The 14,756-nt window shown below is 39.6% G+C and overlaps 1 protein-coding gene across 4 annotated transcripts in view; it reads right to left on the bottom strand.

Moving 5' to 3' along the window:
* gabrb4 (gamma-aminobutyric acid type A receptor subunit beta4) overlaps nt 1-14,756 on the bottom strand; it is a 152,538-nt gene that overhangs the window by 12,805 nt on the left and 124,977 nt on the right. For 2 of the 4 annotated variants that reach the window (XM_061897860.1, XM_061897861.1), the window contains exons 7-9: nt 14,520-14,672; nt 2,754-3,010; nt 2,122-2,211 (exon numbers count right to left, since the gene is read on the bottom strand). In XM_061897860.1, coding sequence (XP_061753844.1) covers nt 2,122-2,211; nt 2,754-3,010; nt 14,520-14,672 — 500 coding nt within the window. The remainder of the gene's footprint in view (nt 1-2,121; nt 2,212-2,753; nt 3,011-14,519; nt 14,673-14,756) is intronic. The other 2 variants (XM_061897862.1, XM_061897863.1) reach the window with 1 other exon arrangement.

Below are 14,756 nucleotides of genomic sequence, written 5' to 3' on the forward strand. Positions count from 1 at the left end.
GTTTCCGGGTTAAGGGTTAACAATTCTAACAGCAACAGGTGGCTAATCTTGGCGCAACTGTATATCTTCATCGCGACAATCAAGTTGACCAACTTTTGGCGTAACAACTTTGTGATGGGCTTTATCTTCAACTCCTGCCTTATCAATAACACATCTCAACATTGGTGAGACTTTGACCTGAGCAGGTTTTAAAGGACAACAGCTGGACATAGCGCTTCAAGGTAAGTGAGAATGCAATCAGCTATCAACACCTGTCTTGCAAAAATGGAGATGAACTCTGTTGAGTCAAGATGCACTTCATCTTCAACATCAATACTAGTAAATGCTATCAACACAAAATGCTAATAACACAGTTTACGTTCGTAGTTGTGACTGTTGACCAAGTTTTTGCAAAACAACACACACTAGTGGTTTTAGCACACGGAAACCTAGGTCTAACTTTGAGGAATTATGCAGGATTTGACAAAGAATTTCCATACCGTGGCCGCGTAGTAGTGGCCGGGTGAAGGCCATGTCAGTAACGCTTAGATGATCCTACGGGCTACCGGTTGAGTACTGTGATCTACAGTAAAACAAGGCTACTATATTGGGTGATCATAATGTCGGGTGTTATTTCATGTTTAAAGAGCAACAAAAAGTATTTGGAGGGTTGGAAATGTTTTTTTATGCTTTAACTTTGACAATATTTGATTAATTCATAATAAACTTACTTTCAGGAAATGTGTCACGTCATGCCTGGAACCGATTGGCCACGAATACACGAATATTTTAAGTCTGAAATAATGTGCGTGCTTCATATTTCTTATTTAATGTATTCATTGTTTCTATTTTGACCGAAAAAAAAGATCCATATAATGCATGAAATTGCATATGTTTTAAACTTCAATATTATTTGCTCATGCAACAAATGCCCATCCATCCATTTCCTACCGCTTGTCCCTGGTCGCTGGAGCCTATCTCAGCTGCATTTCGGCGGAAGGCGGGGTACTCCTTGGAAAAAGTCGCCAACTCATCGCAGACCCAACACAGATAGACAACATTCACACTCACATTCACACACTAGGGCCAATTTAGTGTTGCCAATCAACCTATCCCCAGGTGCATGTCTTTTTTTGGAGGTGGGAAGAAGCCCGAGTACCCGTAGGGAACCCACGCAGTCACGGGGAGAACATGCAAACTCCAATCAGAAAGGAGTTTGAACCCAGTACTGCTCAAGACCTTTGTATTGTGAGGCAGATGCACTAACTCCTCTCCCACCGTGCAGCCCATGCAACAAATGTTATATTATTAATAGAGGTGGGAATGTCTAGGCACCTTCCATCCCATTCCAATTCTTGGTGTGACATTTTGATTAATAATTGATTCTCAATTCAAACAGATTCTCGCATTGTACTATTTGGTATAATAGTTATAAAAAAACATTTAGCATAAAACAACTTCTTTTGGTTGTGGACATATGACTTATACACACAGTGAATAGTCACGGAGAGGTCCTAAAGTACATATTTCTTTAAATTGATTATTTACAACAGAAAAAATAAAAATAAGGTAATTTGTTTTAATCAATTTTTTTAAATTATTTCTCAATTTAGAATACAAATAAATAAGAACCGCGTTTTGTAGGTATATATATATTTTTATTTTATTTTATACCGTGTTACAATTTTTTTCCAAAAATAGAAATACATACTTAAATATCCGCTTGTCACCTTGACTTATTACTTGTGTACTAAGGCAATTACATATATATATATATATATATATATATATATATATATATATATATATATATATATATATATATATATATATATATACATATATATATATATTTATATGTATGTATGAAGGCAGATATAACTGGGATGTGGCCCTCAATGAAAACCAATTTTAGACACCCCTGCTTTACAGCAATCTTTCGACAGCTATGCCTGCATCACATTCAGAACAAGTGGCAATTCACAAAAGTGTTTATAGTTATGAATCTCTGACACTTTTTTGTATTTTAAATTAACTGTTTAGTACCATCCAACTGTTCTGGAGTCACAGTTAAGCAACTTTAAGCAAATGAGTCATAAAGAGGTCTGGCCTAAAGCTTATATGATTTCTAAATAAATGTACCCCAACTTTTCTTTGTTCCTCGAGATACAGATTTCTTCGCTGTGTAAATGACCTGAAGGTGTTGGTTTGAAACGGCACGGAAATGGAGTCCTTGCAATGTGAAAGAAAAATGAAGAGAACATTTGAACGACAATCAGTACTGGCAAATAAGAACATTTTCATTCAATTACACAATGCATTAACACAAACAAAAGCTTAGCATTCATATTCAACACACAGCAATAGGAAGCGTCATTCAGTCCCACCATTTTAACCTAAAATGTAATCACTAGGCCTCTGCATGCTCTATTTTGAAGTTGTTAAATAGAAGGTAGCAGGCCGAGAATGAATGAAGCCTACAGTGCGGTGACAACCACTTCAATAGGAAATGAGAATGTTTACGCCACTGTTGGGCTCGATTAATTACTATCTCAATGAAAACGGGCTCAGTTCGATAAAAAGTAATCCGTGCTTGAGAGAAAAGCAATGGATGATGGTTGGTGAATGCATATTGGGCTGTTCAGCGACTGGCAAAGGTTTTCTTCAGGTAAAAGTATCAACTACTAATAGCTGTTTAAAATATTCAAAGTGTGTTTTTAGCGTGAAGTATAGTGCAGTGGAATATAACAGAGTCGGCAGATGAAGATGCAAACCTGTTCCCTCAGGCGCTTCTCCTCGTATCTTGTGCGCTCATTGTTGACTTTGTTCAGCCTCTCATTGATTTGCTTCTGTTGCGCCGGGCCCCGGCCAAAGAACACGTAATTTACAAAGGCATATTCGAGCAGGGCCAGGAACACAAACACAAAACAGCCCATGAGGTAGACGTCGATGGCTTTCACGTAGGGGATCTTTGGGAGAGTCTCCCTCAGGTGGGTGTTAATTGTTGTCATGGTGAGCACCGTTGTCACACCTGAATGCAGCCGCACACATAAACAGGGAACTTATTATAAAACACGTTTCCTCATTTGATGTCTTTACACAATTCTATATGAATCTCAAAGTATCTGATAAAAGTCACTCTGAAAAAAGTTCATATCAAGGGTAGTTATCCAATACAGTCGTACCTCAACTTAAGAGTGCCTAAACTTGAGTGTTTTGAGATAAGACCTCTCGCTCGGCTTACAAGCAAACTCACTGGCATTAGCTTATAGCTAGAGATCAACATAACTTGGTTTTCCAACCATGGAACGGAAGAAAGTAAGTGTGAAGTACAGTGCTGAGAAGAAGTGGTTAATAGCTATTAAATAAAAACATTTAAAAAAAAGACATCAATGACACTATCGGAAAGGCATACGGTCAAGACCAGGGGTGGGCATTACGTCGATCGCGATCGACTGGTCGATCTCGGAGGGTGTGTCAGTCGATCTCAAGCCAGGCATTAAAAAATAGACATAAAAATGAGCAATCATCAATCATACCGAGACTTCACTTTCGTCAGTTGTTTGACATTCTCGCCACCCGAGGATCTTGTGAGATGACGCTGGCTGCTGCAAGCTCATATTTAAGAAAAAAATCACTAACAGGGCGGACGCAAACACATTATATTTCTAGAGACTCCGTACCTACTGTCAAAACTCTAAAGACCGACTGCACAGTTCCTGTCTTCACCATAAAAGACCTGTTTCATCCTGCCTGTGCTAACAAAATAAGAGTCTCAGGAAGCTAGTGTGCACAAGCTAGCAAGCTACGGAGTTTGATGCCAATGTATTTCTCCCCCGCCCTCAGCGACCGCTTTCTCACTTGCTTGCCCACCCGCACACTCACTGACGTCACTCACCTGCTGCCAGACATTAAAGGGCCACACACATATGCTACTCTCATAACAAAGTGTTTAAAAACGAGTATGCAAGTTGGACAAATGAGATGCCAAATCCAACCACTTTCATGTGGTATTGGACAGAAAGGAGGACTTTTTTTTTCCTCCATTTGAAAATGCGGACGTTATCAGCACCACTGTCTAATTCCAATCAATGCAAGTCATCAGAATCAAATACACCAACTTATATTCTTGTCTTCATGAAAGAAAGGAATCTATGTGTGTTAAATATGCTTGTATTATCATTAAACACCATTAACTTGTTAACAAAAATGTCTCTTTCATAAATAAATAAATATAAATTATAAATAGGAATGAGGTAAATCTCCTCGACTTGGTCAATTGAAAAGTAGCTCACCTGCAGAAAAAGTGTGAGCGCCCCTGGTCAAGACTTTCCCTCCAACCCATTATCAGCCATTTTTGGTACATGCCCTGATAACACGTGCCCTGCGCTGTGGCTTTTACGACCTTTATGGCCAGGCGACTGAGCTTGTTCAATTGGAAGCAGGCTCCCCCCCCATCACACGGCCGTTGGATTAGAGAGGTTCTTTACAATTTAAAATTGGAAAAACTTAGGTTTTCACTAAATAGCTCTGCTCAAGTGTTTGGAAATTCATGGAGTCCCTTCTTATTGTATGTCAACTCTCTTGACTTATGTCCAGACGTAGATCTCCCGTCCAAAGGCAAAACCTGGTAACTCACTTCTAGCTGATTTTGAGAGAACAAAGGAAAACCAATCTATCTTGATGCTGTCTTACAAAGATCTACAAAGTCATCATTCGTATAGATGTTTTCTTGAACTTTCATGTGTGTTTTGTTGCAAGTCCAACCTTGCTCACAGTGGTAGTTACTATGTAGAGTTGCACTTTCCATCATTTTTAGAAGACTGCATTAAGAAAATGATTAATCCCCTCTTACTCTAAAGCGGGCTCATGCGAATCCCTCCCCTACTCTATCTGGTGGACACTCGTTAATGAAAATATTGAAAAACTGCTTTTGGTGATTTTGACAGAGAAGCAGCCGGAAGGTAAATACGAGGGGTATAAAAATTAATCGGTACGAACCGAAAACCGATTTGATTACACCGTGGCCATTTTTTAGCGTTTGGAAAGCAGCGGTAAAGTATAGTGGCCTCACGACTAATCCAAACACCCAGCTGTTGTGACAGCATGAAGACACTCTAGCGGGCGAAGTGGGAGCTAGGGATGCTAATGCTTGCATACCAACTGGCAAGACAAGGACATTGATTTAAAAAAATTCCAGCCCCAACTTAGCCACAATTCTGCGAGGTAATCACAGCATCTACTACACTGTTCATTGTGCTAAAGATAAAGACCTAGTTGCACAGTAAGCAGAATGGCACTAATAAAAGTATTTGAGCATTTCAACCCTAAAGCTACTGTTTAGTTTACTTTGTAGTACCTAATTGTATATTGCACTTGTTGTTACTGTGGTGTTATAACATCTCTGCTTGATGCACAGCTTGCTTTTCTCTGTGTTTTATTATTGATACCGGAGAATACAACGGTAAAAACCTGGTAGCTTTTCCGATATAGTTTTGTTTACATCTTCTTTTCGTAAAGTTTATGGATTGCAATGCTCAAAAGTTGATAGTTCTATTTGCTCATAATTAATACCAGAACCGCCTGTTTTGTCCGTGTCTATTTAACAAATAAACACATGGCATTATTCTTACAGGATACATGATTAATGCATTAAGTCAAAGTATTGTTAGTAAGTGGTACGGTAACCCATCTATCTAGATTCATATCGGATCGCCATTTAAGGTTCAGATGCACACCCCTAGTAAATGTTGTACATTATTATTACATGACTTTATAAAACTATTTTGGTTGTTAGTAGTACATCTATTGTACTGTTTTTCATACCTTATTTGTGATCTAAAATATTGTTTGTAAAAGGCAATGTTACATGTTAAAATTGTGCTCTTTTAAGGGACTGTGCAAGCGTCAATTAGATTGATTTCAATTATTTTATTGGGCGGCATTAAGTTGATAGAGCTCCATCACATAACTAATTAAATGCTCGTAAGTTGAGGTACTTTTGTATTCTATTCAAAATAATACAAACCCCGTTTCCATATGAGTCTGGAAATTGTGTTAGAGGTAAATATAGACAGAATACAATGATTTGCAAATCATTTTCAACCCATATTCATTTGAATGCACTACAAAGACAAGATATTTGGTGTTCAAACTCATAAACCTTATTTTTTTTTTGCAAATGATAATTAACATAGAATTTCATCGCCACAACACGTGCCGAAGTAGTTGGGAAAGGGCATGTTCACCACTGTATTACATCACCCTTTCTTTTAACAACACTCAATAAACGTTTGGGAACTGAGGAAACTAATTGTTGAAGCTTTGAAAGTGGAATTCTTTCCCATTCTTGTTTTATGTCGAGCTTCAGTCGTTCAACAGTCCGGGGTCTCCGCTGTCATATTTTCCGCTTCATAATGCACCACACATTTTCCATGGGAGACAGGTCTGGATTGCAGGCGGGCCAGGAAAGTACCCGCACTCTTTTACCATGAAACCATACTGTTGTAACATGTGGCTTGGCATTGTCTTGCAGAAATAAGCAGGGGCGTCCATGATAACGTTGCTTGGATGACAACATATGTCGCTCGGAAACCTGTATGTACCTTTCAGCATCAATGGTGCCTTCACAGATGGGTAAGTTACCCATGCATTGGGCACTAATACACCCCCATACCATCACAGGTGCTGGCTTTTCAACTTTGCGCCTACAACAATTCGGATGGTTATTTTCCTATTTGTCCCGAAGGACACCACATCCACAGTTTCAAAATATAATTTGAAATGTGGACTCGTCAGACCACAGGACACTTTTCCACTTTGCATCAGTCCATCTTAGATGAGCTCAGGCCCAGCGAAGCGGGCGGCGTTTCTGGGTGCTGTTGATGAATGGGTTTGGCTTTGCATAGTAAAGTTTTAACTAGCACTTACAGATGTAGCGACCAACTGTAGTTACTGACAGTGGTTTTATGAATTGATCCTGAGCCCATGTGGTGATATCCTTTACACACTGATGTCGGTTTTTGATGCAGTACCGCCTGAGGGATCTAAGGTCTGTAATATCATCACTTAGGTGCAGTGATTTCTCCAGATTCTCTGAACCTTTTGATGATTTTACGGACCGTAGATGGTAAAATCCCTAAATTCCTTGTAATAGCTCGTTGAGAAATGTTGTTCTAAAACTGTTTGACAATTTGCTTACAAAGTGGTGACCCAATTTGCTTACAAAGTGGTGACCCTTACCCCATCTTTGTTTGTGAATTACTTAGCATTTCATGGAAGCTGCTTTTATACCCAATCATGGCACCCGCCTGTTACCAATTAGCCTGCACACCTGTGGGATGTTCCAAATTAGTGTTTGATGAGCATTCCTCAACTTTATTAGTATTTATTGCCACCTTTCCCAACTTCTTTGTCACGTGTTGCTGACATTAAATTCTAAAGTTAATGATATGCGCCCCCCGCAACCCCAAAAGGGAATAAGCGATAGAAAATGGATGGATGGATGGATGATTATTTGCAAACATTTTTTTTTATCAGTTTGAACATCAAATATGTTGTCTTTGTAGCATATTCAACTGAATATGGGTTGAAAAGGATTTGCAAATCATCGTATTCCGCCTATATTTACATCTAACACAATTTCCCAACTCACATGGAAACAGGGTTTGTAGTTCTGTTTACAACATTCAAATACACTCGAACAATAGTAAAAAAAACGTGTATATTCATCTATCCTATTGTGGTTTATTTATGTTGTCTTTTGATAGTTGTCTTTTGATTTTTTTTGTCTTTTAATGGGGCGGTATAGCTCGGTTGGTCGAGTGGCCGTGCTAGCAACTTGAGGGTTCCAGGTTCAACCCCCGCTTCCGCCATCGTAGTCACTGCTGTTGTGTCCTTGGGTAAGACAGTTTACCCACCTCCTCCCGGTGCCACCCTCACTGGTTTAAATGTAACTTAGATATTGGGTTTCACTACGGAAAGTGCTTTGAGTCGCGAGAGAAAACGCACTATATAAATATAATTCACTTCACATTCAATATGCTTAAACTTGCTTTTCATATAGTTTCATATAACATAGGAGTGGCGTGCAGTCAAGAGAGGCAGGTTAAGTATAGCCCCACACAAAAAAAAAACTAATAATGAGAATACTGTATTATCAGTTGAACTGTTATAAATGTATTTTCTGTATATTTTTTTATTTTTTATTTTAACACTTATGTAAAAATCCCATATCAAAAACAGGGCAGAAACCCAAGATGACTGCACACTCCTTCATAAACTGGGATGGATTGAGTGTGTCAGTGTGTGTTTGTCAGCATGATCCATCCATCCATCCATTTTCTACCGCTTGTCCCTTTTGGAGTTGTGGGGGGTCGCTGGAGCCTATCTTAGCTGCATTCGGGCAGTAGGCAAGACTGGACGAGTCACCTCCTCATCGTAATTGTCAGCATGATATTAGCAAAAATATTTATTACAAAACACAACTTGTGATGTTTTTAAAGTAAGTGAGGCATGATCATTTTTGCTAATTGGACAGTAAACTGCAGAGAAATGTCATACTGTACACGGTGAGACACTCAGTACCACCGTGGGGAGGGCATACGTGAACTAGCAGGTGCTAGCATCTTTATACAACTAAAATAAAATAAGTAGGACATTTGCAACAAAGTAACTGATTCCTGAGCGTGGCCACCGCTGCTGCTCACTGCTCCCCTCCCCTTCCAGGGGGTGAACATGGGGGTGGGTCAAATGCAGAGGATAATTTCACCACATTCAGTGTTTTAATTTATCTCTAACTTTAATTCCTAGTGAAGGCCAAGCACATGTACCTATTTTAGAAATGAAATTAATGGGATTAAAAATTACTTGAAAACAAAATCTCTACCTGAAGTGAATTATTTTCTTCTATTTTCTCTGTATCTCTTAATAAACAACCAATATACATTTATTTCCGTTTCCATAGCAGCGCACGTCTGACAATGTGTGTTCCTACTGCTGCATACAAAACACTTGTGTGTGTTCTAATCATGGCAGACTTGGTAACAAACAAAGAAGACAACTATTTTTGGAGAAATGAGGATTTATAACCTTATCTTTTTCAATCTGAATATTTGGAGGATGAACTTCTACTTCCAGAAACTATCACAAAAGAAAAGTGAGACGTGAAGTGGAGCTAATAGAGTGAGGTGAAAGTGAATCTAAGTTACAAAATGTGGAACTTGAAGCCAAGCAATTTCGACATAAATGGAGTGCTTACCCTTAACTAATCGGAAAAAACTTCCCTGGCCAGTTTGACCAAACAGACAACTGCCCAACTAGTCAGTCACTCTTTATATTGATCATTAGCATGCAGCACTTCATGTGTGTATTATGACATAGAGCATACGCTGTCTGGCTAGATGTGTGTGAACAAAACATTAAATGTGGGGCTGATACTTTACAGATACTGTAATATTGTACATGTTTTTCAGTCTGTACAGATTAGTGTCCTGTTGCATTGTCTTGTGCATTACAAACTCAAACGCGTTTCGTGCTGACGTATATAATACGTTTTTTTAATGATGACACATAACGAACCACAAGTGGTAAATAATGGATGGATGGATAACCGAACTGAGAGGGATGAGTTGCTTATCACTGTAGTGCAACAGTGTTTTCAATGGTGTGCTTTTATTTGCAAGGCCTGACTTATTGGACGACAGGATGAGCTGACCAGAAGCTGTGTTGATCAAGCAATATAATTTGAATATGTTTAGATATAATTTTATGGGTTTTTTTTTTCATGAAAGTACCGGAACTGGAATGGCGAAATCCCCACGGAAAACTGGAGGGCTGTTCAAAATGGATCCTTCCATGTCAGTCAGATGTTAACTCAGACAGGAAAATTATTGATTATAATGAACAATGTCTAAATACACATTGAATGTTTATTATTTAAGTAGAGTTGTAAATTGGCTTACGACTGTCCGAGCGCAAAAGTTTTTTTGGTGTACAAACTGTTATGGTTCAGGTTGTGTTGTGTTAGGAGCCTCGACACAGATGGTTGCCATAAGATCCCACCAAAACATTGAGTGTCTCATTATAGCTAAACACTGGACGTACAGCTTGCTAGTAATTTTTTTTTATTTGGTTATTCCATTTGGTTGGTTATAACCCGGTGCGCCTAATGTACGGTATAATTTTGGTTGTGCTTACCGACCTCAAAGCTATTTTATTTTTTGAATAGTGAAATGATAAGTGTGAACAGTAGATGGCAGTCAAACATAAGAGGTACGTGTAGACTGGAATATGATGGCAGTCACACATAAGATATACGTGTAGACTGCAATATCGTTCAACTAAACAACACCAAAATGTTATATGTTTCATTGAAAATACAGAACATTACACACGGCGCTCAAAAATCTATTATAATGTTCTAGTATGACTTTGGTATGCTATGAAGCTGCACCGCTTGATGGATTGTATTGTGCTTCAACATACAAGTATTATTATGGTGTGTGTATAAGGTAAAACATATTTGGCATGTTTCGCAATATTATGCAAAAGCAACTTTTCTTACCTTCTGGTACATGCTGATCTGTATTTGGGATAATGAATTGATTAACGTGGACCTCGACTTAAACAAGTTGAAAAATGTATTCGGCTGTTACCATTTAGTGGTCAATTGTACGGAATATGTACTGCACTGGGCAATTTACTAATAAAAGTTTAAATCAATCCATCTGCATAAGTCCTGAAAATTTGCGCGCCTCCGTCTTTGTAGTCTGTGTGAAAAACGTAGTCGATAAGCTTCTTCTTTTTTTCTATCTTCTGTTGCCATGTCTAATATAAATTAGTGTAAAGTTCTTATTTATATCTCTCAGTAAACTCGCCATGAAAGCGCTAAAACATACTGGTGTAGTAAGTTTACATTATTCACCCAAGGAACTTTAGTTGTTAGAGCGTTGCGGTCGGAAATTTTTTCACTGGACATATTTTCGGCGTGGGTATTGCACCAGTGAGCCACGGATGAGGAGATGCTGCTCCGTTATCGATTTAAGTAAAGTATGAATGTCATTATGTAATGGCACCATTCCCAAAGTATGTGGGCTCTATTGATAACCACATTAACAACTTTAACGACGCCCTGCGCGAAACCATTGATAACATAGCACCGCTAAAGTTAAAAAAGGCTCCAAAAAAGCGCACCCCGTGGTTTACAGAAGAAACTAGAGCTCAGAAATTATTATGCAGAAAGCTGGAACGCAAATGGCGCACGACTAAACTTGAGGTGCACCATCAAGCATGGAGTGATGGTTTAATAACTTATAAACGCATGCTTACCTTAGCTAAAGCTAAACATTACTCAAATCTCATCCACCGTAATAAAAACGATCCTAAATTTTTGTTTAGTACGGTAGCATCGCTAACCCAACAAGGGACCCCTTCCAGTAGCTCCACCCACTCAGCTGATGACTTTATGCAATTCTTTAGTAAGAAAATTGAAGTCATTAGAAAGGAGATTAAAGACAATGCGTCCCAGCTACAACGGGGTTCTATTAACACTGATACGATTGTATATACGGCGGATACTGCCCTCCAAAATAGTTTCTCTCGTTTTGAGGAAATAACATTCGAGGAATTGTTACAACGTGTAAATGGAATTAAACAGACAACATGCTTACTTGACCCTCTTCCTGGGAAACTGATCAAGGAGCTCTTTGTATTATTAGGTCCATCAGTGCTAAATATTATAAACGTATCACTTTCCTCGGGCACTGTTCCCCTAGCATTCAAAAAAGCGGTTATTCATCCTCTTCTTAAAAGACCTAACCTCGATCCTGACCTCATGGTAAACTACCGACCGGTGTCTCACCTTCCCTTTATTTCAAAAATCCTCGAAAAAATTGTTGCGGAGCAGTTAAATGAACACTTAGCGTCTAACAATCTATGTGAAACCTTTCAATCCAGTTTCAGGGCAAATCACTCCACGGAGACAGCCCTCGCAAAAATGACTAATGATCTATTGCTAACGATGGATTCTGATGCGTCATCTATGTTGCTACTCCTCGATCTTAGCGCTGCTTTCGATACCGTCGATCATAATATTTTATTAGAACGTATCAAAACACGAATTGGTATGTCAGACTTAGCCCTGTCTTAGTTTAACTCTTATCTTACTGATAGGATGCAGTGTGTCTCCCATAACAATGTGACCTCGGACTACCTTAAGGTAACGTGTGGAGTTCCCCAGGGTTCGGTCCTTGGCCCTGCACTCTTCAGCATCTACACGCTGCCGCTAGGTGACATCATACACAAATACGGTGTTAGCTTTCACTGTTATGCTGATGACACCCAACTCTACATTCCCCTAAAGCTAACCAACATGCCGGATTGTAGTCAAGTGGAGGCGTGTCTTAATGAAATTAAACAATGGATGTCCGCTAACTTTTTGCAACTCAACGCCAAAAAAACGGAAATGCTGATTATCGGTCCTGCTAGACACCGAACTCTATTTAATAATACAACTCTAACATTTGACAACCAAACAATTAAACAAGGCGACACGGTAAAGAATCTGGGTATTATCTTCGACCCAACTCTCTCCTTTGAGGCACACATTAAAAGCGTTACTAAAACGGCCTTCTTTCATCTCCGCAATATCGCTAAAATTCGCTCCATTCTGTCCACTAAAGACGCTGAGATCATTATCCATGCGTTTGTTACGTCTCGTCTCGATTACTGTAACGTATTATTTTCGGGTCTCCCCATGTCTAGCATTAAAAGATTACAGTTGGTACAAAATGCGGCTGGTAGACTTTTGACAAGAACAAGAAAGTTTGATCACATTACGCCTGTACTGGCTCACCTGCACTGGCTTCCTGTGCACTTAAGATGTGACTTTAAGGTTTTACTACTTACGTATAAAATACTACACGGTCTAGCTCCATCCTATCTTGCCGATTGTATTGTACCATATGTCCCGGCAAGAAATCTGCGTTCAAAGGACTCCGGCTTATTAGTGATTCCCAAAGCCCAAAAAAAGTCTGCGGGCTGTAGAGCTTTTTCATTTCGGGCTCCAGTACTCTGGAATGCCCTCCCGGTAACAGTTCGAGATGCCACCTCAGTAGAAGCATTTAAGTCTCACCTTAAAACTCATTTGTATACTCTAGCCTTTAAATAGACTCCCTTTTTAGACCAGTTGATCTGCCGTTTCTTTTCTTTTTCTTCTATGTCCCACTCTCCTTTGTGGAGGGAGTCCGGTCCGATCCGGTGGCCATGTACTGCTCGCCTGTGTATCGGCTGGGGACATCTCTGCGCTGCTGATCCTGCCTCCGCTTGGGATGGTTTCCTGCTGGCTCCGCTGTGAACGGGACTCTCGCTGCTGTGTTGGATCCGTTTTGGACTGGACTCTCGCGACTGTGTTGGAACCATTATGGATTGAACTTTCACAGTATCATGTTAGACCCGCTCGACATCCATTGCTTTCCTCCTCTCCAAGGTTCTCATAGTCATCATTGTCACCGACGTCCCACTGGGTCATTATTGTCACCGATGTCCCACTGGGTGTGAGTTTTCCTTGCCCTTATGTGGGCCTACCGAGGATGTCGTAGTGGTTTGTGCAGCCCTTTGAGACACTAGTGATTTAGGGCTATATAAGTAAACATTGATTGATTGATTGATTGATTAAAACAGTTAGCTCCAGCTTTTGTCACTCTTTCCACTCCCGTCCTTGCATGCTGCAAAGATGATGGAGAAAAGACGCTGCCGAAGGTGAGCCACGGAAATAAGACCGTCCACAGACGATGCATCCTGAAGCGACTGTCATAAAGTGGCTTGGAGATGATCTGTAAAACAAAATCTATGCAACATTTTGACCAAAGAACCACCATTACATGTTATGGAGACCACAAGGAAGTGTTTTACATTTAGAAAAAAAATAAATAATAATATGACCCCCTTAATGCGCCCAATAATCCTCTTTGTGTATGAAAATAGACCTGACTAGACACGCTTATTGGCAGTGCGCCTTGTAATCCGGTGCATCCTATGGTCCGGAAAATACGGTATTTCACAGAGTATATGCCACTCTAGCCCGGCATAGCTCGGTTGGTAGAGTGGCCGTGCCAGCAACTTCAAGGTTACAGGTTCGATTCCCGCTTCCACCAGCTTAGTCACTGCTGTTGTCTCCTTGAGTAAGACACTTTACCCACCTGCTCCCAGTGGCACCCACGCTGGTTTAAATGTAACTTAGACATTGGGTTTCACTATGTAAAGCGCTGAGTCACTAGAGAAACATTCTATATAAATATAATTCAATAATTAAATTCAATATATCTGCGGCTTATAGTCCGATGCGGCCAATGAATAGAAACATATTTTTTGCTTCTCAAATTTAGTGGATGTGGCTTATAGAAGGGTGCGATCTGTAGTCTGAAAAAATGTGGTAATAATAATATGAAAAAAACAGGTTGCATTGCAACCTTTAAATGGTGATGATTTGATTAAAATTGTACCAATTAGACCTTTTCCAATATTTAAAGGCGATGACTTACCCAGGGCCACCCGAGCTGCAGAGGCATCATAATTGATCCAGAAAGAGACCCAAGAAAGAATGGTGATCAAGATGGAGGGCATATATGTCTGCAAGATGAAATATCCAATGTTCCTCTTAATCCTGAAACTCAGCGAAAGTCTGGGATAAGAACCTGTAAGCAGAAACAACCACAGCATGGATAAGATCAGGGAAGAGTCAAAAAAAAAAAAAAGTAGAAGGAAAAAGTGTTAAGGGC

This window comes from Nerophis ophidion, linkage group LG04 (genome assembly GCF_033978795.1).
Source record: "Nerophis ophidion isolate RoL-2023_Sa linkage group LG04, RoL_Noph_v1.0, whole genome shotgun sequence".
Taxonomy (NCBI): Eukaryota; Metazoa; Chordata; class Actinopteri; order Syngnathiformes; family Syngnathidae; genus Nerophis; species Nerophis ophidion.